We start from the raw sequence: 26752 nt of genomic DNA on the forward strand, positions 1-26752 counted from the left end.
GCGCCTCGGACCTCTTGATTTCTGCCCAGGGCGTCCCTCTTTGTTCTGTCACTGCGCACAGGCCAGGCCCGCAGCATCCTTAGTGCGTGGCTCGTGGGGCCCGCAGGGTAGGAAGGGGTCGCCAGCCCCATCCGAGCGCAGGATCCCCGTCCCCCCCCCCCCCCGGGCGCGCGGGGCTTTCCACAGCGGCTCCCCGCTGGGGGCTCACGAGAGGGAGACTATTTTTAGAATATTTGGAAGAGGAAAATTTTTTTAAAAAAGGATTGGGGCGCGCGGAGCCTCCCGGCGGCCAGGAGAAAATCCCCTGGCCCATGCCGCCGTGGAAGGGAGATGGGGTTTCAGGCGCGGGGCGGGGGCTGCAAAGGGACCCCCGGGGCGCCTCGCCTGGGAACCAGCGGCCCAGTAGTGCAAACAGCCCCGCAGAGCTGCAGGGACCCGGGAGGCGGGGTGGCCGCTGTCCTTGGTGGACCCGGCTCAGACTGGAACCTGGGCAGCCAAGGTCGCCTCCATAGTTTCTAGTGGGCCCCTCCAGCTCTGATGACTGTGACCTCAGGAGCCGCACTGCTGTCCCCCGGCATGGTGACCTTCAGCGGGGTCCCGCTCTGCTTCCCCCAGGGCGCTCGGAGGGGATCCCCGATTGCGCAGGGGGAGGGGCGTCTCCGGCGAGCACGGAGACAGAGAAGTTTCTGGGCTTTGTTTCCCGGTCCCCAGGCTCCCCCTCCCTGTCGGGGACCCTCCCGGTCCCCAGGGCGCGCCGGGCCGGCTGGGCGGGGACCCGGGGTTCCTGCCTCCCTCTCGGGGCTCCGCCTCCTTTCTGGGGGCCGGCTCAGCCCAGGGCCAGGGAACCGCGTGCGCCGAGCTGCCGGGGTGCTGCGCCGCGCCGGGTCGGGGGCTGCGCGCCCGCGGCCTTAGTTTCCCCCGCTGGAAATCGCGCGCCTGCGTCGGCACCGCAGAGGCTCTCCCTGCCCGGGAGCCTCTCGGATTTGCTGAGGGGAGCAGGGGCGGGCCGGAGGGGCTCCCCTCTCCTCCTCTCCCCACCCCTCCGCTCCCTCCTTGTGCGCCCTTCCCTCCCTTCCCTGCGCGGGCGCCGCCTCCCGCCCGGTGCGCTCGGCTGTGCTCGGCTCCACGGCGCGGGCTCCGCGGCTGGCGCCTCCGGGTGAGTGGACAGCGGCGCGGGCGGGGGTCCCAGCCTGATCCCTTCCTCCTTATGGGAGGACAGGGATCCCTTGTGTTCCCCCAACAGGGACCCCACCCCTAGGTCCCCAGGAAGGGGAGGAGGCTCCAGCGCCCGGGCTAGGTACGGGGAGGGAGGAGGGCGGGGACCCGGGGCTCCCTCCAGTGGGGAGCTGGGCCCGCGTTCCCTCCGTCTCTTCCGCGTGCTGGGGATTTCCCGGGCTGCCCCTCTCCCCGCAGTGGGGGGACCCCAACACGCCGGCCACCGTGCAGCCACCACCCCGTTTCCCACACTCCACAGAGCACAGAGTGGGGTAGCTGGGTGGGGGGAGGCATCCAAGGCCCCAGAGGGTGGTGCTGGCCCAAGGTCACCCGACGGCCGTGGGGCAGAGCCTCCGGCCCAGGGCCCTGCCACCAGGTCCCCTGCGGGTCAGCTGTTGCCTGGCTCTGGGGTGCACTATGGGGTGCGAGAGCTAGGGGAGCCCTATGGCTTCATCCCTTGGGTTCTGAGACCGCCCCCTTTTCTTGTCGCCCCCCTCGTCCCTCTGTCCGGGCATCTCTCAGGGCACTGGGCAGGGGCAATCCCGGAACAAGGGGTGAGAAGGAAGGAGCCGCCTGGGCCGACTCAGGTCCCAGCTGGGCGCCCAAGTTCATGCTGGCTGTCCCTCCGGCACCCCCAGACCTGCCCCTCCTGACTGGGGGCTGGGCGTGGAATTGTGGGGGACACAGCAAGCAGACAGTGCCCAGCGTCCAGGGGGGACCAGGGGCTGGGCTCACCCTCAGGCCACCAGGATGCAGAGCCACCATCCGTGAGTTCCTGGCACTCCAAGGTGACCCCTGTTGTTGTAGCGAGTCAGAGGGCCTGGCCCCCTACACCCAAGGAAGACCCTGCGGGACTGAAGGGCACAGGCCTGGGGCAGCAGCACTGTGAGCAACCCCTGTGCTCCAGTGTGAGTGAGGCCACACTTGGGCAGAAAGCCTGGCGGCTGGGGAGAGAGTGCAGACCTGTGACAGTGGCAACTGGGGTGATAATAGCAGCAATGGGTTTGTGGGCCCAGGAGGTTCTGCACTGTCTCCTGTCACAGGACTCCTAGAGAGGCTGTTGACCTGCCCAGTGTCACATAGCCCAGGAGGACAGTCAAATCATATTGGCAGGACCCAAATCAGGTTGTCAGGACTAACATCCAGTCCTGCCATCCTGACTCCTGTGATTTCTGACTGACCTTTGGAGCCGCCCAGGGGAATATGGTGGTTAGTCAATTGACAAACACTGAGTGGCTAATTACTGTGCCAGTAATTAGGGCTGAGCACTGGGAATATAGCAAGCACTGAGGCAGGTGCAAGTCAGCCCTATGGGGCTTCTTGGGCCATCGGTTAAGAAAGTGAGATGGACTGTGCGGAAAATAGAACACGGGGAAGTGTTAGAGAATGGCCCAGGGAGGCCGAGTGCAGGGGCACACCTGTGATCTGAGCCACTCTTGGAGGCTTAGGAAAGACAATCCCAAGTTCCAGGCAACTCCGTCCAAGCCCCATTTCAGAATTTAAAAGCAGGGAAAGAAAGCTCCATGGGAGAGCACTTGGCTAGGGCTCCATGTCTGCTATCAGAAACAATCAAAACACAAGAAATAAACAGAATGAGCAGGAGAGGAAAGTCTCCGGGGAGCTGAGCGTGACCTGAGACCTGAAGGGGAGCCCCTGAGGCAGGAGATGGGGAAACAGCATATGCAAAGGTTCTGAGATCGGAACCATTCTGTGTGTATGTAGCACTGAGGGTTGAACCCAGGACCTTTGCACTTAGCTATATCCCCACCCACATCACTGGCTTTTTTTTTTTTTTTAACAAGGTTTTTTGCTAACTCACTCAATTCCCCAGGTTAAGCTCAAACTAGGCATCTTCCTGCCTCAGTCTCCAAAGTGCTGGGCTCACAGGCCAACACACCCAGCTGCATTTGACATATTCGAGGCTGGTGAGGACTCAGGTAGAATAGAGTGGACCTGGAGGAGAGAGAGGATGCAGAGGAGGTGGAGGGGTTGGCAGGGAGGGAACTTGGACCCGTGCGAGCCACAGAGTGTTTGGGAGCAGGGGAGAGGACTGGTGCGGTTTCTGATGTCACAGGCCCTGGGCTGCCATGGAGGACAATGATCGTCAGAGGCTGCAGCATCCCAGACAGCATCTGGAGCTCTGGCTGGGTGGGGACCGGGTACCAAGCCTAGGAGGAGCCTGTGTGCCTGGCCTCCCAGCACTCAGCGGACTGAGGCAGGAGGATCACAACAAGTTGGAGACCATGCTGGACTATATAGAGAGACCCTACCTCAAACACAAACAAACAAACAAAGCTCCCCCAGAACAGAAAAACACTAGCCAAATCACTGCAAAAGGCGGCTGGAAACAGCAGACATTTACTCTCCTGTCATCCTGGAGGCCAGAAGTCCAAAAGCCATATCCACCTTGCAGCCCCTGCAAGGCTGGGCCATTCTGTTCTGTGCCTCGAGTGTGGGCAGGCATTTTCCCAGTGTCTGTGTTGTCACATGACTTCCTTATGGGCACCCCAGGCAAGTACAGTGGTGCATACGGATAAGGCCCAATTATTAGGGAGGCTGAGGCAAGAAGATTCCAAGTTCAAGGTCAGCCTGGGCCATTTAGGAAGAATGTGTCTCAGAAAAGGAAGAAAATCAGATACATTCGTGCCTGCATGGCAAGCCCAAGGTGTTTAGTTTGATTTCCAGTACCAAAAAACCCAAAATGAAATGATTCATTATGCATATCTAAAGTGTACCAATAAAATTTTTAAAAAGATATAGAAAAAGAGCTTGGGATTCAATCCCCAATACTGTAAAAAAAGAGAAAAAGATGGAACCCCCCCCACACCCTATGAGATTACAGTCTACCCCATCCACTGTGATTTTTGTTTTTGCCTTTTTTTTTTTTTTCCTTGTCTTTTTGAGACTGGGTCTCATTAGGCAGTTCAGGCTGGCCTTGAGATCACTGTGTAGCCCAGGCTGGTCTTGAACTCCAATGATCCTCTTGCCTCACCGTGCCAAGTGCCAGAATGGCAGGCCTGCATCACCACATTCTGGTTGATCTCTTATTTGAACTCTATCTGCAGATCCTGTTTCCAAACAATGTCCCATTCTGAGGTTCTGCAGGGGTGCCTCAAATTTTAGGGGGACACAGTTCAAACCAGCCACATGGCAGGACACCAGAGTCAAGCTCTGAGCCCCTGGGCAAGAGAGGTGGCCTGAGTCACCCCAGCCAGAGTATGCAGAGGGAGGGGGGCCCAGATGTCTGGGTCAGGAGAGGCCCTGGGCCTGCTGTCATGGGCAGCCTAGTTCCACAGCACTGATCTCAGGGTCACTGTGATCTCAGGTGGGAGGGACCCTGTCTGTCTGGACTGTGGCTGGATCACACTTTAGACCAGCACCGCTGGTCCTCCCATTCCTCTCCTTCACCCTCCCATCCTGCCTCAGGACCTTTGCACGACATTGCTGGGTCTACAGGCCCTGTTCTCTTCCTTCAAAAAGTTTGCTATTTGTTTGTTGTTTTGATACAGGGGATTGAACTCACAGTCTTGGACTTGCCAGGCAGGTGCCCATGCCACTGAGCTAAATCCTCAGTCCTTGTTTGTTTGTTTATTTATCTTTCTGTGGTACTGGAAGTTGAAGCTAGTTGAGCTACATCTTCAGCCTTTTAAAAAAAAAATTTTTTTTTTTTGAGATACAGTGTCTGTCACTAAATTTCCCAGGCTGGGCACCAACTCACAGTCCTCCTGCCTAAGTGTCTTGAGTACTGGGATGGCAGACCTGTGCTACCACCCCCCTGGCTAATGTTCACTGGCCCTAGAGGATGCCCCTGACCACCCTCACAAAAGACCCCCACCTCTGGTCCTGTTTCCTCTTTCTGTTGTTTTTGTGGCTCCAGGGTGGTAACCAGAGCCTTGCATCCTGCAGGCCTCACCCCAACTCCCTGCTGGAGGACCCTTGCTGGAGGAGGAGCCTGGTCTGCAGGCTCAGCTCCCCTGCCCCAGGTGTGGGAATGAACAAGGGGCCCCTCAGGAGGCCTCCCTCACCTCCCTCTGTCCATGGCTGGCTGATAGGACAGGAGTGGCCAGGCCACCTCCAGCTCAGGCCATAGCCCCTGGGCAGGAAGGATGGAGGGGCCCACAGCGGGCTATGAGTGCCAACTTTGTGAATTTCTGTCTGTTTGCAGGCTGGGCCAGGAACTCAGTATAAAAGCTTTTCCCAATGCAGGGACTCGAAGGAGACCTGAGTGCGGAGCCGGGTGTCAGGGCTGGGGTGGGTTTCTGATCCCCAGGGAGCTGTGGGTGGCACTTTCAGTGCTGTGCAAAGGGCTGAGTAAAACGGAATCCAGCCCTTTGGGAGGCTGAGGCTGGAAGGTCGAAAGTTCAAATCAGGGGAGGGGCAATTTAGCAAGAGCCTGTCTCAGTGCAGTAGAAAGGGCTGGAGAGGAGCTCTGTGCAAAGGTCCTGGTTCAATCCCCAGTACTAAAAAACAGCAAACAAACCAAAAGGCTGGGGTAAGGAGACAGCAGAGGGAGGAGACCCCGGGGACATGGAGGACTGGGAGAGTGCCCTACAGCTGCAGGTGGCCTCTTGTCACTGTCACCCCAGGGCCCAGTCCCATCTGGGCCTTCCCATGAGCATGGCCCAGGCCTCCATGACCGACTTGTCCTGGACAGTGTCACCGCATCCCACCGCAACCTTGGACCCCGAGGTCCTGCTCAGCCTCCGTTCAGTCACCAGCCCACCTGTAGCCCCCGTCGCCGTCTCCAGTCTTTTACCAGGGCATTTCATCCATCCATCCACTCATTTGCTCATCCCAGCTGTTTCTGTGCTCGGCAGAACAAACATGGGCGCCACAGGTGCAGTCAGAGGCTCCCGACCTGGGCCAGGGCTCAGGGTCAGGAAGGAGACACACGGGTGGGGCAGGTGGGGGACGGAAGTGGGGCCCAGAACAGGGGACAGAGTTGACTGGGCAGCCCGGCGCTGCTGCAGGGCCAGGCCTCAGTGGGGCGCCCGCCTCTGTCCCCACTGGGTATTATCAAGGCTGCCTGGATGAGACAGCCCAAGACTGACAGCTTGTCTGGATCCTGGAGAAAGGAGCCCGCCCAGACCTAGCGATTCCAGTTTCCCTGGACTCCTGCCGCCTGCCATTCGGGCTTAGTCTGGGGGGTCAACACTGGGGTCTTGATGAGAGCAGGTGTCTCCCCAAAGGTGCCCTCCACCGATATCCAGCAGATTCCCCTGCAAGCCGCCACTCCCCATCTGCCCACACCTTGTCACGCCCCCGCAGCTCTGAGTAGAGCCCCAGGTCTTTGAGGGACCCAGCCGGTCCCTTGGCCAAGTAGTTCTTGTGGGGTGCTCAGCCCCCAGGCACGCAGGAGTGAGGGGCAGCTGTAGTTAGCACTCAATGTGGAGGGAAGGCAGGGTAGCCAGGGGTCCCAAGGGCTGTGGCTCTGCTGGGGTTGCCCCACCCCGGTCACGTGGGCGCAGACGCCTTGGGGGGACCAAACACGAGCCGCGAGGGGGGAGACGAATAGGCGCTCGAGAGCATGGGTCTTTAAATGTGGGCGGGGCCTTCGGGGTCGAAGGGGCGGGGCCTTGCGGGACTCAGCCAGTCGGCAGCGGCGCCCGCCTGGCCCCGCCCCCGCTCCCTCCCCGCGGGGCGGGCGCTCGCCCCCCGGCCCGGCCCGCACCCTGGGCCGTGGGGGATGCGGCGGCCACCCCCGTGCTCCGCGCGCCGCCCAGTGCCTCTTGCCCCGCTCCGGCCCGCGAGACCCCGGCTGCGCGAGACCCTCGCGGCTACAGCGCCGCGTCCTCAGGTACGGGTGGGACAGCGCGAGCCCCTTTCGCAGGCGCGGGGCGCGCGTGGGCGGCAGGGCGCGGGTCCCACAGCCTCGGGGGGCGCGGGGCGGGTGTGGAGCGCAGTCGCCAACTTCACGGTGGGGGCTCGCCTGGGCGCCCGACTGGGGGCACGGGGTCCCCGTTTGCGAACCCGCAATCGCTGGGTCGGGTCAGGCGGCCGGAGCCCTGAAGCTGGCCTCGCACGCAGCCCGTCCGCTGCCTCGAGTCCCCGAAGTGGCGCGGATGCGAGGTGCTGCTGGCCCGGCGCCCGGACGGGGACCTAGGCTGGCTCCCCGCGCCCCAGCGCAGGGGGCAAGGGCAGCGTCCGTCCCGCGGAGTGCGCCCCGAGCGCCAGCCGGGATCCCCCAGTGCCCGCACATCCGGGGCCACACCGCAGGCCCCGCTGCCCTGGAAGTTTCTGCGTGTCCCGGTGTCCCGCTCCGGGTGGGGGTGGGGGCCCTGCCCGGGATGACAGGCAGGTGACACTTTCTCTTGACCCAGTTCTCCAGGATGGAAAGAGGCGACTGCCACAATGTCTGGCCACAACTGGTACGGGGTGGCCGCGCTGGGGACCCTTCTCAAAGGAGGCAGGCAGGGAGGGCAATGATTTGGTCACGCGTTGGGACATTTGAGAGTGCATCCCCCAGCCCGCTGCTTCAATCTACATATCATTTTGGGGGTATTTTGTTTGGTTGAGGCAGGGTTTTACTGTGTAGTCCAAGCTTGCCTCAGACTTGTAGGGGACTCTCCTGTCTCAGCCTCCTGAGTGCTGGGGTCTCAGATGTGTGCCACCATGCCCCCAAGGGTTCACCTTGGGGATCTGGAAGTCTAGGCTGGGTTCTTTATCTTTCCTTGAGGCTGTGAAGTGGGGAGCACACTTGAGCCACCCCCTGCTCCCTGATTTTCTTCTGGGGGAAACCCTGACCTTCCACTTTCCCCAAAACTGCATATCCTGTACGTTGCAGATGCCCCCACCCTAGCTTTTGGGGAACAGGAGTCCTGTGCCTGGACACATGTGATGATAGGGTACTCAGACCCCAGTGTGAGCAGCAAAATGTTCCCACCCCACAAGCATCCCTCAGGCTGTCTTGGAAGCCTCCCCACAAAGTCCGTGTTATGAGGTTATGAGGACACCCAGCCTGGGCCTGGGATCTCCCAGTGGGTCCATCCTGTGCAAGGCACTGAGACCCCCATGGACCCCAGTGTGTGGCCTGCCTGCAGCAGGCCAGGAAAGGACCCTGAAAGGGGCAGACACTGGCACACAGGCGCCAGGCCCAGCAGCCCTGGAAATGGGCCATCTCTCCTGGGACCCTCAGTGAGCCTATAGTCCTGAACCCCAGGGAGATCAGGGAGGTGACAGAACCTTACAGCCCCTGGCTCTCAGCTTGCCGGCCCTGGTGCTCATTTAGTTTCTGCCCTCCTAGCTGTGTGACCTTGGGCACAGTGCTATCCCCTCTGAGCTTTGCCTCTTGCATTTGAAATGGGAATGGGTGTGCCTCCTGCCTCCCCAATTGATGAGAGGGGTGACATGTGGCAGTTCCCACCAAGGGCTCTGTCAGTCACAGAGTGGGTGCCCTCGAAGCCCTCTGCCTTCAGCACTCTGGGAAGCCACCCTTGCTGTGTCCCCTCCCCCAGGGCACCGTAGGACACACTGCAGGTGGAGGGACATGGCCCATTGGTGGCTTGGTGCATGCTTGGTGGCTGAGTCACACCCGAGTGGCTCTCTGAGCCCTGCATTTTGGAAGATCGCTCCCAGCAGCCCTCACAGGGCAGTGCACATGGGCTGACAGCAGGGCTCCTTATCCCTTCCCATGTCTCATGGAGCAGCCTGGGGTGCAGCTTGCCATAGGCCAGGGGTGAGCATTTGCATGCGTGGAACTCAGGGTGAGATCACTCCGTCCCCTCAAGCACTGGCATGCCTCAGACACCTTGTGCTGGCCAGCAGGGTGGCCCACTGTAACTGCAGCCAATCTGGACCTGAGGCAGGAGGACCTCAAATTCAAGCCGGTGTGGGCCCTGTAGTGAGGGCTGGAGGTGTTGCTCGGCACTTGCAGAGTGTGCCCGGAGACTTGGTTCATCCTCAGTACTGCACAAAAATACAAAGTAAAAATAAACTGGCCGGGGTTGGGGATTTAGCTCAGCAGCCTAAGCACCTGCCTTGCAAGCAGGTGGTTGTGAGTTCAATCCCCGGTAACGATAAAAATGAAAAAGACAAAAGAATAAATAAATAAACTGGCCGGTGTTGGCCCAGAAGAAACCAGGCCTTATAAACCTCGAAGTGCTCAAATAAATAAACCATAGCTTAGCTGGTAACCGTAAGGGCGGAGACTACAGGTAGCATGACCAAAGTACCTCCCATTCCAGCCCCATGCCTCAGTTTCCCTATCTATACAACTGGCCAGGTCCAGGTCCCCCTTCTTGCACCCTGGAGCTTGTTGGGGCCAGAGGCAGGCTCAGGATCTCTGTGCGCACTGCCCTGACCTTTGGTGTCCCATGGCTACCACCTGAGCCTGCTGCGTACGCTGTCTGCATGCATGAGTGCTGCTGGGAGTGGAGCCCGTGACCCTCCCACAGCTGCATCCCTAGACCTTTTAATTTTTTGAGACAAGGTCTGACTAAACTGCGCAGGCTGGACTAGAATTTGGGATCCTCCTGCCTCAGCCTTCCAAGGGCTGGGATTATAGGCATGTGCCACCTTATCTGACTTGCCCTTTCTCTGTTTTTAAATGTTATAATAAGCAGGCATAATGCTGCATGCCTGCAATCCCAGCACTCAGGTGACTGAGGCAGGAGTACCCAGGGTTCAAGGCCAGTCCGGCTACATAGGGAGACACTATCTCAAAAGTAAATAAATAAATAGCAACAAAATGCATTCACTATTTCATAAGCAGGTGAGACAACTGCTGTTGTCTTTTTAAAAAAATTTTTGCAGTGGGACCCAGGGCCTGCACACTGGGTGCAGTCCTCAGCCCTTTTTTATTTTCAGAGAAGGACTCACTACATCCCTAACTGCCCAGGTTTTGCCAACCCTTGGTGGCACATGCCTATGATCCCAGCACTTGGAGGCTGAGGCAGGAGGATCACCATGCGTTCAAGAGCAGCCGGGGCTACACAGTGAGTTCAAGGCCAGCCTGAACTAAATAACAAGATCTGTCTCAAGGGAAAAAAAAAAAAAAAAAAAGACAAATAAAATAAATTGCCCAGGCTGGGTTCGAACTTCCCCTCCTACCTCAGCCTTGGCCTCCCAGTTCTGGGATCACATGCAGTGGACCTGCCCAGCCGAAATCACGCCCACAAACCCTCCTGGTGGTTTTGACCTCACACCGTGGGGCTGAGGGTCGCTCTGTGCCGGGCTGTGGCAGGCAGGGTTGCCCAGGGGAAGTCAGTGTGGCCACAGGGTGGGGTGGAGTTGTTCCCCCAAGGTGTGGGTTGGGGGAGAGCAGCACTGGGGAGCCCTGGTGGGATTGGAGCAAAAGAGGACCTAGGTGTGTGGGGGCTTCCAGGCCTTGCACAGCAGCGAGGACCCCGCTGGCCCCGTGACAGGTCCACATCTCCACCCCCACTTGTCCCCACAGGTCAGCTTGGAATCCCTGCCGCCGTGCCATGCCAGGCCCTGGACACCACGCCACTTGCCCAGCCACCGCGCCCAGGTGGCCATGATCGGCCACAGCCGCAATGGCAGTGCGGGGTGGCCGCTGGGTAGCGGGCCCGGTATGCTGGGCCGCGACCCCCTGGACCCCGAAGCTGGTCGCCCTGAGCAGCCCCTGCATGGCCCTGGGCTGCAGGTGCTGTTGGCCAAGAGCGAGCCTGCCCGCCTGTCCCCTGGCAGTCTCCGTGGGCAGCCCCAGGACCAATCAGAGGAGGAGGACGAGGATGAGGAGGATGAGGCTGACCGCCCGAGGGCCAGGGCCCGGCCACCCACTGTGGGCCACCGGCTGGGGCACCGGCGGGCACTGTTCGAGAAGCGGAAGCGGCTCAGCGACTATGCACTCATCTTCGGCATGTTTGGCATTGTCGTCATGGTGACAGAGACAGAGCTGTCCTGGGGTGTCTACACCAAGGTGGGAGTCCTGGGAGCACCCGTGGGTACAGGGAAGGAGCAGGCCCGGGACTGCTGAGACCTGCATCCCCTCCCGTGCCTGGTTATGTGGGGATGGATTCCAGGGAGGGCCTCGAGCGACCAGGCCTCCTGGATTTGGAGCTAAAATGCAAAGCTCTCGGAGAGCCTGGGAACCCGGAGGATGATGAGGCACGGTGGTAGGTGCTCCACCTGACCGTCCCTGACACCCGGCCCTGAGGCATCCCTTGTCCCTTCTGTCCCCAGGCATCCCTGTACTCCTTTGCCCTGAAATGCCTCATCAGCCTGTCCACAGTCATCCTGCTGGGCCTTGTTGTGCTGTACCACGCCCGGGAGATCCAGGTGGGTGGCCCTGCCCCACAGACGTCCCTGTGCCTTACATCCATGGCCAAGTTCACAACTAGGCTGAAGGAGGACTGCAAGCTCCAGCTTATGCTGGGCGATTTAGCAGGACTTTGTCTCAAAATAAAAAATGAACAGGGCCATGGAGGTATAAGCCCTGGATGTGTCCCAGCACCTCTGCAACCAGCACAGAACCCTGCTGGCGAGCAGTGTAAACAGCAGCCCTGTGCACTGCCTGGTTTGAGGGTTGCAAATCCAAGCTCCAGGCCTGGCAGGGTGAGGCCTCTGCAGGACAGCAGGGCAGACACAGCTCCCCAGCCCCCTCTAGACTCTGCTGGTACCTGAGGCTGGTGGCTTGGGGTGCAGTGCCCTGCTTTTTTGGCGGGGAGAGTACTAAGAATCGAACTCGGGGTCTCTTGCTTGCCACTGAGCTGTATCTCCGATGCATGCCCTGCTGTCTTGAAGGTCCATGTCCTCTCTTGTGGGGGGAACCCTGTCTAAATAACACCATGTTTTTTTCTTTGTTTTCAATACCAGGAATTGAGCTCAGAGTCTAGTGGTCTATCCTCAGCCCTTTCAATTTCTAGATGTTGATTTTTTTTTGTCTTTTTCCGTTTTATCGGTACCAGAGATCGAACTCACGACTGCCTACTTGCAAGGCAGACGCTTATGCCACTGAGCTAAATCCCCAGCCCCTAGATGTTGATTTTTTTCCCCCACATTTTTGTTTTGTTTTTTGAGGTAGGGTCTTGATGTAGTTTAGGATGGTCTCAAATTCTCAGCGATCTTCCTGCCTCAGCATCCTGAGTGCTGGAATCATAGGCATGGGCCACCACACTGGACAAATACTTTAACCATTCACTCTGTTATTCCCTTGTCTCACCCCACTCCCAGTTTCCCATTTTGGGCGGTTTAGTGATTTGATGGACTGTTGTTTGTTTTTGTTGTTGTTGTTTTTGGGTTTTTTTTTTTTTGGTCTTTTTGAGATAGTTTCTTTGTGCAATTCAGGCTGGCCTTGAATTCCCAGAGATTCTCCTGCCTCAGCCTCCCAAGTGTATATGGATCACATACGTCCCCCTTTTACCTACCCTTACGTGTCCTCTAGTTTTTCTTCTTCTTTTTTTTAATATTGAAAAGAGATCTTGCTAAGTCACTAAACTAGCCAGGCTGGGTTCCAAGTCGAGATCCTCCACGGTTGCTCCATTTAGACTCCCTGCCACAGACCACCAGGGGAGTTCGGTCCTCTGCCGGCCGGCCGGGGTGGGTTTCCGGCCTTCGCGCCTGACCCACCCCGCCGCCCCGCTTAGCTCTTCATGGCTGACAACGGCGCGGACGACTGGCGCATCGCCATGACCCGCGAGCGAATCCTGCTCATCTCGCTGGAGCTGGCAGTGTGTGCCATCCACCCGGTGCCCGGCCACTACCGCTTCACCTGGACGGCGCGACTGGCCTTCACGTACGCGCCGTCGGTGGCCGAGGCCGACGTGGACGTGCTGCTGTCCATCCCCATGTTCCTGCGCCTCTACCTGCTGGGCCGCGTTCTGCTGCTGCACAGCAAGATCTTCACGGACGCGTCGTCGCGCAGCATCGGCGCGCTCAACAAGATCACCTTCAACACGCGCTTCGTCATGAAGACGCTCATGACCATCTGCCCCGGCACCGTGCTGCTGGTCTTCAGCATCTCCTCCTGGGTCATCGCCGCCTGGACCGTGCGTGTGTGCGAGAGGTGCGCACGCGCCCCTCGCCCCGCCCCTCTGCGTGCCCGCCCCTCCAGGCCACGCCCCCGGGGGCGGGGCTCCGCGGGCTGGAGGCTGACCTCTGGCCGGGGAGCCCCTCCGGCCCCTGCCCCCCACATTTAACCAGCTTTCCTTCTCCCTCCTGCCCGCCCTGCCGGACCGCAGGGAAGACATGTGAGTGCTCGGCGCCGCCTTGCCGCTGCCCCTGCCCTCCTCCCTGCTGCTCTCCAAGCTGCCCTCCCAGGAATTTATGATTCGCTGCTGCGGGCGGAGGGAGGCGGGTGGGCGTGGCCCCGAGGCCCGCCCTGCGTGCGGGGCGCTGCTGGCTTCCAGCCCTGGAGCCCCATCAGCGGGGAAACTTAGGCTCCAGGGGCGGCTCGCGCGCCGGGCGCAGCGCCTGGTGGTCCGAGGGTGTCCTTGCTGGCCCCAGAAGGGGACATGGGAGCCAGGCCAGGAGGGCGGATTGGGGTCCTGGGGACCCCGGCAGGGCCGGCACGCAGCCAAGTCCTAAATTCCGGACCCCCAGCGCCGCTCGCGCCTCTCCCGCCTGGCTGCGTCCCCGCCCATCGTGTTACCTGGCCTTGCTTCCACTCCGTGTGAGTCGGGGTGCAGCCCTGCGCTCCCAAACACCCGGGTCCAGGGATCTGCCTTATCTCCTGTGGGTCCCTCAACTCCCACGGGGTCCCAAGCGGGGGAGACCCCGGAGCGCACTGCAGCTTAGGAGCCCTGAGAGACCCCCGCCCTGCCCAGACCCCCCAGCCCTGGGCCCCGTGCGCCCCCCCCAACAGGCCCCGGATCCCCTGAGCGGCTCCCACTGCTGTCCCAGCCGGTTCCGCCTCACTCCCCGCTGGTGCTGGCGCCCTTGGCCGTCCTGTGTCCGTGTGTCTGTCCATGGGCCCAGGTCCCTGCACAGGTGGGGGTGGCGTGTCACACTCCCGGGCCGGGAAAGGTAGCAGACTGCACAAGGGGGGAGGTCAGAAGCCATGGAGGCCCAGGGATGGTGGCATCCAGCGCTCGGAGGCTGAGGCAGGAAGATCTCTGTGAGTTTAAGCCCAGCCTAGGCTGCATAGCGAGACTCTGTTATGAAGGAGGTGTGTGTGGAGGTCCTATCCGGCCCCCAGGGGCTGCTCACTCCCTTTGCAGGTTCCCTGACCGGGCCTCCCACTCCACCCGCAGGTACCATGACAAGCAGGAGGTGACTAGCAACTTCCTGGGGGCCATGTGGCTCATCTCCATCACCTTCCTGTCCATCGGCTATGGAGACATGGTGCCACACACCTACTGCGGGAAGGGTGTGTGCCTGCTGACTGGCATCATGGTGAGGCCCCCACCACCCCGTGCCCGTGGCCTCCTGGTGTCACCCAAGGGAGCTGTCCTTGGTCCATTGTTCTTCACAAGCAGCCCATGGACAGAGCACTTGATGCTTCTGTGCCTCAGTTTCCCTGGTGGTCACCACTTCTTCCATAGTTGCCAGGACCAAGTCAGCCCATTTATGTGAGACACCTCAAACTATGAAGGTGTGGAGAACATCTGTGTCACTTGGTGGGCCCAGGAGCATCCATCTTGCTCCCTCTTCCATGAAGCTCCCTGGCCATTCTTTTTCCTGGCTGTGTAGTATTTCAGACAGAGATTCTAGTGAAGTGCGTCATCACTGTTGGCAGAGCTTTTCCTGACAACAGGCTTTGGGGCCTCTTGACCTAAAACTGAAACTGAGTGATGTGGCATAGGCCGGTACTAGCACACGGGAGGCTGAAACAGACTGAAACATGAGTTCAAAGTCAGCCTAGGCTACATAATGAAACTCTGCCCTACCCTTAGAAAGCTAAGTTGCCCAGCCTGGGCTCAAGCTTTTGATCCTCCTGGCTCAGGCTCCCAAGTAGCTTGGGTCCCTGGTCTGCACCCTTGTACCAGGCTTCTCTTCCCTTTCATATCCCCGAGCTACATTGTCCCTCAGTGTTGCCAGGAACAAGATGAGCTGGGCCAATGTGGGGTGTGTAACAAGGGTGGAGCCCAGGGGCCTCTGCAGGACACTGATGTCTCCTCTGCCCACACAGGGAGCTGGCTGCACCGCGCTAGTGGTGGCTGTGGTGGCCCGGAAGCTGGAGCTCACCAAGGCCGAGAAGCATGTGCACAACTTCATGATGGACACACAGCTCACCAAGCGGGTGAGGATCCCACATGTGCAGCTTGACCAAGTTCATACTGCTCAGGTGTTGTGAGCAAGGGGAGTATGCGAGACTCAGCCACACTACCCAAGTGTGAACATATACGTGCAGCCCTGCCTTACTGACCAGGCTTCCAGAAGTTTCAGGAAGTTTCTAGAAGCTTCTAGAGGTTTCCAGAAATTCCCCACTCTTGTTTTTTTGTTTTGTTTTGTTTTTGTTTGTTTTGCCTTTTTTGTGTATTCTCTAGCCTGAGGAACTGTTCTTTTTTGGGGCCCCAGGTAAAAAATGCGGCTGCTAATGTTCTCAGGGAGACATGGCTTATCTACAAACACACCAGGCTGGTAAAGAAGCCAGACCAAGCTCGGGTTCGGAAACACCAGCGTAAGTTCCTCCAAGCCATCCATCAGTAAGTCCAGAACCTTTGCGGCTTGCATTTCCATGTCCACCTAGCAAGAGGTGGCCTGATACGGCCCTGGGAGATGGCCAAGGTTAGGTGGGGTGAAAAGCTGGTTGGGGATTACAGTTCTTTGCTGGATAGGATGGGGAGACAGCGGGAGGACCCTGGACTCAGCCAAGACAGTCACCTCAGATCAGCCTTGGAAGTCCCCAGCATGAGTGACAGAGCAAGCCTCCTTCCCTGGAACAATCACTTTCCCTTTCAATTTAAAATGGTTTTCCCTTTTTGCTTTCGCTGCAAGGAAGCTCAGAATGATTCCCATGGTCAGATCAATGAGGTCTTGTGGGATATCAGAAATACTTTAATTTCCTTTGTTGCTATGGATCTCAACCATGTGACTGTTACAACCCCTTGGGGACTTTACAAAATGTCACCAGCCATGTATGATTCAGTCAGGGTGAGAGTCCAGGTGCAGCTGGGGGCCCTGATTCCCCAGGGAGAAGTGCCCTGTTTAGTGTGGCAACAGTGGGCGGATGTGGCACAGCAGCATGGCCCTGACACCCCAGCACTCTGAGAGGCTGAGACAGCAGGATCCAAAGTTCAGCCCAGCTCTGAGACAAGGCCCTGTCTGCTCAAGATAAAATTTATTTTTTTGTTTTATGTTTTTTGATTTTTGTTGTTATTATTTGCTTAGATGCATGAGGGGGCAGAGGGCTGTTGAAACAGGGTGTTGCTAGGTAGCCCAGGCTGTTGTCAAACTCTTGCTAGGTAGCCCAGGCTGCCTTAGCCTCATGAGTACTGGTGTCACTGGCGTGTGCCTCTAGGCCCCGCCCAGTTTTGCACAGAGTTAACAGTCACGTGAGATTAGGGTCACCCTAGTCAGGCTGCAAAGAGGCCTGTTTCCAGTGACAGCCCGACTCCGAGGTCCTGGGGCACCTGAAGCCAGTGTAGCCTTGGGGGGACTCCATGCACCCCCAGTGGGAAGGTCCCAGGGTGGCCGGTGCTTGGCATAGCGGTGCCCGCTCGGCAGCTACAGGCTTGGTCCCCCAGGGGCCACAGCACTGGAGCGGGAGGGGTGGGCAGCACCCAGGCCTCGAGACACTAAACTACCTGTGGTTTCCTCCCTCTGCCGGCTCCTCCAGGGCTCAGAAGTAAGTTCCGGGCTGCGGGCCGGGTGCATGGCGTGGCCGGGGCTGGGTGCATGCGTGCCCCTGAGTGGGGTCCCCTCTGCCCTGGACTGTGCAGGCCCGGGTCCGGTCGCCAAGCTGCCCCTGACCCGGCCCCCTCTGCGTCCCCAGGCTCCGCAGCGTGAAGATCGAGCAGGGGAGGCTGAACGACCAGGCCAACTCGCTGGCCGACCTGGCCAAGGTGAAGGCAGCCCTGCGGGCAGGGGGAAAGGCGGGAAGTGCCGGAAACCCAAGGCACGCAGTGGTACACACCTGACACCCCAGCACTGGGGATCAGAGGCAGGGGGATCACTGCGAGCTCAGGCCCAGCCTGGGCTACACGGCAAGATCCTCTCTCCAAAATTCAAAACCAAACAAAATGAATATGCCTGGCACAACGGTGCACGTGTAGAATCCCAGCCACTCGGGAGGCTGAGGCGGAGGGTTGGAAGTTCAGGCCCAGTCTGGGCAGTATATCGAGGGTCCATCTCAAAGCAGAAAGGGCTAGGAAAGTGGCTGAGGGGTGAGTGATATGCGCCCAGCCCTGGGCTCCACCCCAGCACCCTCTTCAGGAAAAAGCCACACAGACATAAAAAGACCGAAAAACTCAATGCATGGCATGAAACAGGCATTTTAATTTTGGTTTGTTTTATTGTTCAGTTTGTTTTTGGTTTTGGTTTTTTGAGACCGGGTCCCACTATGTAGGCTGGGCTTGAACTCCTATCAAGTGCTGAGATGGTGGTCACAGCCACGGCACCTGGCTGGGCATTTTAATTTGGACCAGCCACAGAACACCACTGTTAGAAACTGAAATTGGAAGCCGGGTGTAGCGGCCCATGCCTGCAATCCCAGCACTCAGGAGGCTGAGGCAGGAGGATTTCTTTCAGTTCTGGACTAGTCTAGGCTACAAAGTGAGTTCAAAACCAGCCTGCAGTAAAAAATGAGGCCTGTCTCAGAAGGAAGGGAGGGAGGAAGGAAATTGAAGATTTTTTTTCTTTTCCCTGGGAATTGAACCCAGGACTGGTCCTGAGCTCAGCAGGCACTTGGTCTGAGCTCCACCCCAGGCCTGCAATTTGGTTATTAAAAACTCAGTTTCATAAGTGCTGTTACCTCATAAGATCCAGTTAACAGAGCATTCTTTGAAATGAGTCTTTAATTCTATAGAATCATACAAGTTTCTAATTTTTCTTAAGAGTAACAAACTTAAAATGTTTTTCAGTATTAGATTTTGTGATGTTTTCTTTTTCCCCAGTGTTGGGGATGGCATCCAGGATCTGGTACACCTAGATGCATCCCCAGCCATTTTATTTTATTTTATTTTATTGTTTATTTTATTGAGATAGGGTATCACTGTGTAGTCCAGGCTGCTCTTGCACTCACTTATGCAGCTCAGGCTGGCTTCAAACTCACGGTGATCCTCCTGCCTCAGCCTCCAAAGTATTGGGACCACAGGCACGTGCCACCACACCTGGCTGCTTTTGATTTTGAGACAGCACCTCACTTTGCCCAGACTAGTTTTGAAGTCCTGGGCTCAAGCAATCCTCCTGCCTCAGCCTCCAGAACAGCTGGGGCCACAAGCTCTGCCACCAGAAATATTGAATATTTCTCTCGCTGACACAAACCAGCTTTCCATTCTAAATTTTAGGAAAACAATAAATAAACTTAGAGCCCAAAAAGCAACGGGGTTAGATGTGGTCCCTGTAGACATCACCCTGTGTCCCTGGGTGGGTGGCAGCAATGGAGGGGACCTGGCCAGAAGGGGGCTGGGAAGGAGACTGAGCTTCAGTCCAGCCTGGTCCCTTCCCTGATCAGGCACTGGGGTGTGGGGTCCCCCATGGTCTCAGCACCCCAAGGTTGCCCTGTACCCTCCTCACCAGTGGCCCCCATTCCTGCAGACCCAGGGCATCATGTACGAACTGCTGTCAGAGCTGCATGGCCAGCACGAGGAGCTGGAGGCCCGCCTGGCCATGCTCGAGGCCCGCCTGGACTCATTGGGCGCCTCCCTGCAGGCGCTGCCTGGCCTTGTCGCCCAAGCCACGCGGCCACTGTCACCCCGGCCCGGACCTGGTCCTGGCCCAGCAGCCCTGAGCCCACCCCATCGCTGGCTGCCCACTGGCCCCTCAGACTGCGGCTGACCCCTGCCCACCTGGACCCCAATCTTGGCCATCGTGTGGCTGGCAGCCCGGACTGCACCCCTGGGGCTTGAGACGCAGGAGCTGGGCCCCAGGACCACTGGGCATCTTCTGGCCACCAGCCTGGGACTGTGCCCAGTAGCAGCTGGGAGCGTTCTCACCCGTCCATGGAGACTCAGGGCCCACACACTTTGGCTTGGCCCTTGCACTGGGCCCGAGGGACACCAGTTCCCAGACCTCACTCACCCACAGCCATGCCGGGCCATGCGGTTGGGGACAGCTCTTTGGAGCCATCAATGCCAGCCCTATCTGCAGCCACCCGGCCAAGGACAGGGCCAGGTGCTGGGCGAAGGAGGCAGCAGATGTCGGATGCTGGGCCCTGGCCAGTGCAGGCGGTGCCGTGGGCAAGGGGTCCATGGGCCACTGCACTCAAGTTTGGCATCCAGTGTTTGAAGGCTTGGGGTGTAAATTCCAAGGGCAGGGTGGTGGCGAGAGGGAAACTCAGGCTTAGAAGGCCAAACACGTGCCCAAGGCCAGGCGGTGAGTGCAGAGGGATGCAACGAGCCATACTTAATTCCAACTGGGGCCCAGAGGCAGACCTCTGACTGGGCACGGTGGCACACACTTGTAATCTCAGCACCTGAGAGGCTGAGGCAGGAGGATCGCCACAAATTGGAGGCCAGCCTGGGCTACATGGGGAGCCTCTGTCTCAAAAAATAAATAAATAAAAGTCAATGAAACAACAGGAACAGCTTGGCTTTGGTGTCAGAGACCGCTGGGGGTAGTGTGATGTAGAGCCGTTTTGGGAAACCAGGTCCAGGTGGCTTGGGGGGAGCTGGGGCTCCCAGCAGGCATGCAGAATCCAAACCCCACCTCCAGGCTCTGAGCAGGGCAGGGCAGGCACTTGGCAGATGCAGGGGAGCGGTCGGGGGGGGGGGGCGCCCAGGTAACTGGCCAGGTTCTCTGGGACAAGGGCACCCCGGAACCAGAGGGATAGAGGAGGCCCTGGGGCCACTGGTCGGACTCGGACAGTGGCCGCCTTGTCCCTCTAGAGACCTCCGCTGTGTACTCTCTAAAAAGAGGTGATAAACAGAGGACCCTCACCAATGGGTCAGGCACTCAGTAGGTGTTCAGTAAACGTCTCTTCGGGGCTGGGTTCACAAGGGGGTTAGAAGGGCCTGGGTGGGGAAACTGAGGCCAGGGAGGGCGGGACTGGTCCGAGTGCGGGAGATGGGGCTCAGGAACCAGCGGTCAGTGCAGTGAGGGCGCCATAGGGGAATCCACGTGCGGTGGGGAAAGAGGGGGACCAGGTCTCCCGAAGGTGACACCTGAGCGGGTGAGGTGTCGGGATGAGATGCGCACGGGGCGGAGCCCGGGCCTAAGCCGCCTGAACCTCCGCCCCGCCCCAGGGTGGCGCTGTCCCCGCCCGGTCCGGCGGAGGCGCAGGACCCGGAAGTCGCCAGCGCGGGACCGAGCGCCGCGCAGCGCCATGCGCCCTGGTGGCGCGGTGCGCTTCGCGCTGGAGCTGGCGCGGGGCCCGGGCGGTGCGGTGCGCGCAGGGGAGCGGCTGCGGGGCCGGGTGCTGCTGGAGGTGGCAGGTCCGCTGCGGGTCCGCGCGCTCGAGGTGGCGGCGCGCGGAGGGGCTGCTGCGCACTGGCTGGAGGCGCGCAGCGTGGGCGGCCGCGCCGTGACACGCGACTTCACCGCGGCCGAGACCCTCCTGCGCTGGCGACAGCTGCTGCTCCCAGGTGAGGCGCGCGGACCCCACTCCGGCGCCGTCCACGGACCCCGATGGGACCCCGCGCGCTGGTGGCTCCTCCCGTGCCCGGAGCCGCCACCCCCGGAGGGGGCCCATCCCAGGGCCGTGGTGCGCGCGCGACCCACATGCTTGGAGACCCTTCTCCAAGCCGGGGCCCCTCGTGGGAACCCCGCTGGGAACCGTGAGCCCCTCCATGGGTCCTAGGTTTAGGATCCCCAGTTCTCAGAGAAGGTCCTGATGTCATTCACATGCTCCCCAAAGCCTTGCCTCAGTTTACCGCTCGGTGTCTGCCGCTGTGAATTCGACCGCGTGGTGTCGGGGTCAAGATGGCAGTGTGTCCAGCCACGGGGAGGGGCGGGGGTGGGGTCGCGTCACCCGAGGGTCCCGGGATCCTCGCGCGCTTCCCAGAAAGGGGATGCTGTACCCCGGCCTCGCCGCACGGCTCAGGGGAGTGGCCCGCGTCTCGGGGCCGCCACTTCCGGCGACGCCAGACCCCACAGTCAGCTCCAGGCGGACTGGGCTAGGCGGAGGCACCTGGGTGGCTGTGCGGGGTCCTGATCACCCGCGGAACCCTGATGCAGCGCGACGTAGGGCCCGGAAGGCGCTTCCTTCCCCGGGGCTCACTTGGGCGCGAGCGGTGGAGCACACTGGTAACCCCGGCGCTCACTTGGGAGGCTGAGGCAGAAGCTCCGCGAGTTCAAGGGTTGCCTGGTCAATGTAGCCCGTCTCAAAACAAAAAACAAACAAACAAAAAAAGCGGAAATGTAGCTTGGTGGGGCAACAGCGCCCCTGGGCTCCTTTCTCAGTCCTGGGGGCGGGGAAGGTTGGAGCCCGAGGCCCTCCTAAAACATTGGGGGAGGTCTTAGCAGACCCTTTCTATGACGGTCATGCTGTGTGTCCCGGACGCAACGTGGACTTTATCTCTGCTCTCTCCCTCTTTTTCTGTTTGCTCGGCCCGAGCTCGCTCTGCAGAGCCAGTTTCTCCCAATCCGTCGGTTGGGCTTCCTTTTTTTTGTTTTGGGTTTTTTTTTTTTTTTTTTTTGTCTCTAATTTGCCAACGATTCTCTTGCCTCAGCCTCCGAGTGCTGGATTATAGAAGTGCGCCACCACGACGGCTGGTTTTGCTTTCTTGAATAAATTTTGCCGCTGCTTAAAACAAAACAACACAACACCAAACGCGGAAGGGACAGCGCTGGCGCGGCTGCCGCCTGGGCTGGGTTGGGCTGAGCCGGGCTGGCTCGGCCCCTGCTGCACTCTCAGACGCACGCTGGCCCTGGCTTGGGATTGGGGGTTCCTCAATCACCCCAGCCCAGCCCTCCCCTCAGCTGACTGCACCTGCAGCCCTTTCCTGTCTGCTTGGGTTCCCCGTCTCGCACTGAGGCGTTGCTGTCTCGAGGGGTCCCCATGGCTCCGGGTTAGGCTCCGGGGGTATCTGCCCGGGTGTGATGGGCGCCGGAGCCGCAGCGCTAAACGGCGCCACCAGAGGGCGCCATCACCCCACGGACGCGCTCAGGCACGCCCCCCGCGACAGCTTCCTGGTGGAAACTGAGGCCCGGAGGAGAGTTGCGAGGGCAGGCCGGTGACGGCATAGAGATGGGGTCGTGCTCGAGGTACGGTGATCCGTGCGGGCCCCACTAGGCCCAATCTTATCTCCCGGCCCTCGAGAGTGGAAACTCAGGTTGAAAGGTAGTCCCCAATTTGGACTGGACGTGCTTCGGGTCCGGTCTGCAAGTGTCAGCCGGTTGATGATTAAGCCGAGTACAGGCGGCTGGCGCGGGAACTCCGTTTCTTCTGCCGTGTTACGGGACACGGAGAGACCCGGCCGCTTCTGCGCGCAGCCGCGCGGGGCGGTGTGTGTTTTGCTCCACGCCAGTGTGCGGAGCCACGCCCCCTTCTGGCCCTATTGGTTGACTCCCTCCCTGGGTGGGCGTGGCTTGCGTCTGCGGTCACGCCCTCCTCCCGGCCGTATAAAAGAAACGCCAGCGAGCTGCTGGAGTTGCTGGCCTGTTCGGCGAGTTTGCTTTCGCGTTTGTACCAGCTGTGAGTTTGAGACCCGCGACAGCAGCTCCCCTGCCCGTGTCTCCGCGCCGCGGGTTCGAGGCCCGGGTGTGTGCGTTCAGTGTATTCGCTTCCCTGCCGAGGCGGGATGCTGTTCGACAAAGTGAAGGCGTTCGCCGTGCAGCTGGAGGGCGGGACGGCGGGCGCGGAGCCCGTATTCAGTGGCGGCCAGTGGGTGGCGGGCCGGGTGCTGCTGGAGCTGGCGAGTGCGGTGAGCGCCGGCTCCCTGGAGCTGCGGGCGCGGGGCCGCGCGCACGCGCACTGGACCGAGTCGCGCAGCACGGGCTCCAGCGTGGCGTACACACAGAGCTACAGCGAGCGCGTGGACTTCGTGAGCCACCGCGCCACCCTGCTGACTTCAGGTGCAGTGGGGCGCCCCGGGTGACCCCGCGGCGCGTCGCTCGGTTCGCGCGCTGAACTCCTCTCTCCACCGCAGACACAGGCGAGCCCACGACCCTGCCCGCCGGGCGCCACGAGTTCGCCTTCAGCTTCCAGCTGCCCCTGTGAGTGAGTCTGGGCGCGCTGGGGGGGGGGGTGCTGGGTAGGGACTGGGATCCCGGAACTGTCCCCCACGGGAAGGGCCCCCCACGGTGCATCTCCACCCCCCGCCCGAGCTCCTCACACTGCCTGCTCCCTGCACTCCAGGACCCTGGTGACCTCCTTTGAGGGCAGGCACGGCAGCGTGCGCTACTCAGTCAAGGCCACGCTGCGCCGACCCTGGGCCCCCGCGCGCCGTGCCAGGATGGTCTTCACTGTCATCGAGAGCCTGGACATCAACACTCCCGCGCTGCTGGTGCGTGGAGGGCAGAGAGGGGACCCAAGCAGGTGCGGTCACTGTGGGCCCCCGGAGCTGGGGCAGGAGCCCGTCGTGTGCACCCGCTCTGTGTCCCGGGTCTCCCTGACACTGGTTATAAGACCTTCTCCCCCAAGGAGCTGGGGATTTAGCTCAGCGGCATAAGCGCCTGCCTTGCAAGCAGGCAGTCGTGAGTTCGATCCCTGGTACCGAAAAAGACAAAAAAAAAAAAAAAAGAGCTTCTCCCCCAGCGAAGGACTATTTTTTGTTTCTTTGTATTGTTTTGCTTGTTTGACCCAGGGCTGCACTGGGTATCGGGGCTCACCTCAATCCAAATCTGATCCTCCTGCCTCAGCCTCCCCAGTGCTGGGATGATGACCTGTGGGCTTCATGCAGTGTTATTAGAGGGTCCCTTTTAGGAAGATGTGGTGTGTTTGCTAATAGCTCTCCGCTGAGGAACAGCACCCAGGCCCTGCGCCCAGCTCCCTCGGCTCACTGGTGTCCTGCACCCCCTCACCCTCCTGGCAGGCACCCCAAGCTGGAGCCCGGGAGAAGCTTGCCCGCTCCTGGTACTGTAACCGAGGCCTGGTGTCCCTGTCCGCCAAGATCAACCGCAAAGGCTACACCCCAGGTACCTGACTGGGGTGGATCAGGAGCCAGGGCGGGATGGGCATGGGGGAAACTGAGGCCCAGCACTCCCTCCCTCAGGAGAGGTGATCCCCATCTTCGCCAAGGTCGACAACAGCTGCACGCGCCCTGTACAGCCCCGCGCAGCCCTGGTGCAGACTCAAACGTTCATGGCCAGGGGTGCCCAGAAGCAGAAGTGCCTAGTGGTGGCCAGCCTGGCTGGGGAGCCAGTGGCCCCAGGGCAGTGCGCCCTGTGGCAGGGCCGGGCACTACACATCCCCCCAGTGGGGCCCTCCATTCTGCACTGCCATGTACTGCGTGTGGACTACTCACTTAAGGTACAGCAACATCCTTCTGGCCCTGGCAGCAGGATCCTCAGGGAGCAGACATGGCTGCCACTGTGCCTGCCATCACACACTGCTCCTCCCTCAGGTTTGCGTTGATATACCAGGTTCCTCGAAGCTGCTCCTGGAGCTGCCCCTGGTCATCGGCACTGTGCCCTTGTATCCTTTTGGCAGCCGCACCTCTAGTGTGGGGAGCCACGCTGGCTTCCTGCTGGAGTGGGGGCTGAGCTCCCTGCCTGAGCAGCCTGAAGGTGAGCACCCTCCCCTGCTGGGGCACCCATGGGTGGCTGGATGTTAAGTCACACTGAAAGATAGGTGGCCGCAGATCCACGCCACAAGCCTGGCTCACCATGTTGCCCTTCTCTAGCCCCTCCAGAGTATGCAGACGTGGTGACAGAGGAGGAGGAGGCGGCTGTGGCTGCCACACAGGGCACAATGCCATTACTGCCAGACACCCCCATGAGCCTTGAAGGCCCCTACTTCGCTTACCTACAGCAGTGCCGCTACCACCCACCACCCCTGTACTCGGAGGTGAGCTCAGGGGTTCCAGACATAGCCCTTTCCTATCCTCTCTGACCCCTGTGCCTTGAAGTTTCAAAGGTGATAGAGCCCCAGCTTACCTGGCCTACCCTAGGCATCACCCCCTGACTCACCGAAGTGTTAAACTCAGGAGGATCCAAACCCACCTGCCCAGTCCATGAGGCCTCGCTGCATGACCTGCTGAGCAGTGACCAGACTCCTCAGGGATGAGGCTACACAGACTTCAGCCACTGTGACCACAGAGAACTCCAAGGGCCAGCAGCTGGACTGCATTGGAACCAGGGAAACTGAGTCTCGGCACAAGGAAGGCAGTGCTGATCCAGCATCACCATCACGCAAGGTTAAAGACGATCCCACCAGGACCCTGGCACATGAGGATGGAATCATTTGTCCAGCACAGCCCTCTGGGAAATGTGAGCCTGGCAGTGCCCAGCCTGTGGCCAGTGCAGTCTGGGGGAGACAGAGCCAGAGCCAGACACAGACACTTGAGAAATCAGAGGGAGGACCCGGGAGAGTCCCACAGGGAAGCAGAGAAGGCTTCCTCGAGGACATTTGAGCTGGGGCTTTGGCATGTGAATAGGAGCTCAGCATCAGATGAGCAGGAAGAGAAGGCCAGAGCTACGTGACATCTGGCGGCCACCCTTTGATCTCAGAACCAGGGTTCTTAAATAGAGAGTCCCAGCCCAGGCCACATCGTGAGCCTGGACAGGCAAGAGGACAGGGGACCAGGACTTGAGGCCTCGGTGGGGGCAGCGGCTGTGGCCTTTGAGCTGCTAGTTCCTAGCCAGCAGGCACCTCCCGAGCCCTCAAGTCTCAGGCTGCTGAGAACCCAAGAGCTGGGGCAGGCCCGTGGCACAGAGGGCCTTCAGGACGCCTGGGGGAGCTGGAGATCCCCACCTGGATCCCCTCCCTGACTGGGGCTGGGCCGGGGGACTCGGCCATCCCCCCCCAGGCTGTCACCCCACCCCTTTTGTACAGTTCTTTTTGTAAAATAAAAGCGTGTACCATGAGGCCAGTGTGCTGATTTCTCCCAGCCGCTATAGCCCTGAGCCTCTGGCTTAGGCATGGGTTCTGCTGGGAGGATGGGGAGGATCATGGTCGGGAAGGGGAAACTGAGGCAGGGCTAGGAGTAGGCAGGGCCATGCAGAGATCCTGCCTGTCCACTCCTGGGCTTTTCTTTTCTTTTTCTTTTTTTTTTTTTTTTTTTAAATCGGTACCGGGGATGGAACTCACGACCGCCTGCTTGCAAGGCAGGCGCTTATGCCCCTGAGCTAAATCCCCAGCCCCTAATCCTGGGCTTTTCAAACTGGCAGCGATGTCCACACGTGGTGGAGGACTGGGCCAGAGAGTCCTGTGTCCCTGGGAGGAGCCCTTCCCTCCCTGCCCGGTGCTTGGCTGTTTCTGTCTCTGGGACTCTGCCTACTTCGCTGTGTAGCCCAGACTGATCTGCTAAGGCAGGAGAGCCTCTTGCCTCAGTCTCCCAAGAGTACCACTGTACTGGGCTGGACTTGGTTTATCCTGAACATATCAGTGGGTGACATACCATGTGGCTGTTTGCATTTGGCTGCTGTCATTTGGTCT

At 59.8% G+C, this 26752-nt stretch overlaps 2 protein-coding genes across 10 annotated transcripts; both read left to right on the top strand.

Annotated features, from left to right (window-relative positions):
* The first annotated feature begins 820 nt into the window (after positions 1 to 820).
* Positions 821 to 19795, top strand: Kcnn1 (potassium calcium-activated channel subfamily N member 1). Of its 6 annotated transcripts, none has more exons than XM_063227989.1 (10): positions 6877 to 7012; positions 10021 to 10148; positions 10610 to 11095; positions 11359 to 11454; positions 12762 to 13180; positions 14367 to 14508; positions 15245 to 15355; positions 15634 to 15761; positions 17051 to 17120; positions 18814 to 19795. In XM_063227989.1, exons 3-10 carry the CDS (start codon positions 10691 to 10693, stop codon positions 19051 to 19053), a joined length of 1611 nt encoding a protein of 536 aa, XP_063084059.1. In that variant the 5' UTR covers positions 6877 to 7012; positions 10021 to 10148; positions 10610 to 10690; the 3' UTR covers positions 19054 to 19795. The 6 variants fall into 6 exon arrangements, 5 of the variants coding, with proteins under 5 accessions (XP_063084060.1, XP_063084056.1, XP_063084061.1 ...); XM_063227987.1 differs by having other exon boundaries at positions 6892 to 7012; positions 10052 to 10148; XM_063227990.1 differs by lacking the exons at positions 6877 to 7012; positions 10021 to 10148 and adding an exon at positions 821 to 1156.
* Positions 19796 to 20503: 708 nt separating this feature from the next.
* Positions 20504 to 26181, top strand: Arrdc2 (arrestin domain containing 2). 4 transcript variants are annotated; one of them, XM_063227992.1, is made up of 8 exons: positions 20504 to 20798; positions 23304 to 23370; positions 23513 to 23660; positions 24189 to 24291; positions 24369 to 24625; positions 24720 to 24882; positions 24999 to 25162; positions 25302 to 26181. In XM_063227992.1, exons 1-8 carry the CDS (start codon positions 20540 to 20542, stop codon positions 25353 to 25355), a joined length of 1215 nt encoding a protein of 404 aa, XP_063084062.1. In that variant the 5' UTR covers positions 20504 to 20539; the 3' UTR covers positions 25356 to 26181. The 4 variants fall into 4 exon arrangements, with proteins under 4 accessions (XP_063084062.1, XP_023418813.1, XP_013002959.1 ...); XM_013147505.2 differs by lacking the exon at positions 20504 to 20798 and adding an exon at positions 20832 to 23229 and having other exon boundaries at positions 25266 to 26181; XM_003465092.4 differs by lacking the exon at positions 20504 to 20798 and adding an exon at positions 20838 to 23229.
* The last annotated feature ends 571 nt before the right edge of the window (positions 26182 to 26752 follow it).

The sequence above is a fragment of the Cavia porcellus genome, unplaced genomic scaffold, assembly GCF_034190915.1.
Source record: "Cavia porcellus strain 051 isolate PalLab524CR breed Dunkin Hartley unplaced genomic scaffold, mCavPor4.1 scaffold_17, whole genome shotgun sequence".
NCBI classification, from domain to species: Eukaryota; Metazoa; Chordata; class Mammalia; order Rodentia; family Caviidae; genus Cavia; species Cavia porcellus.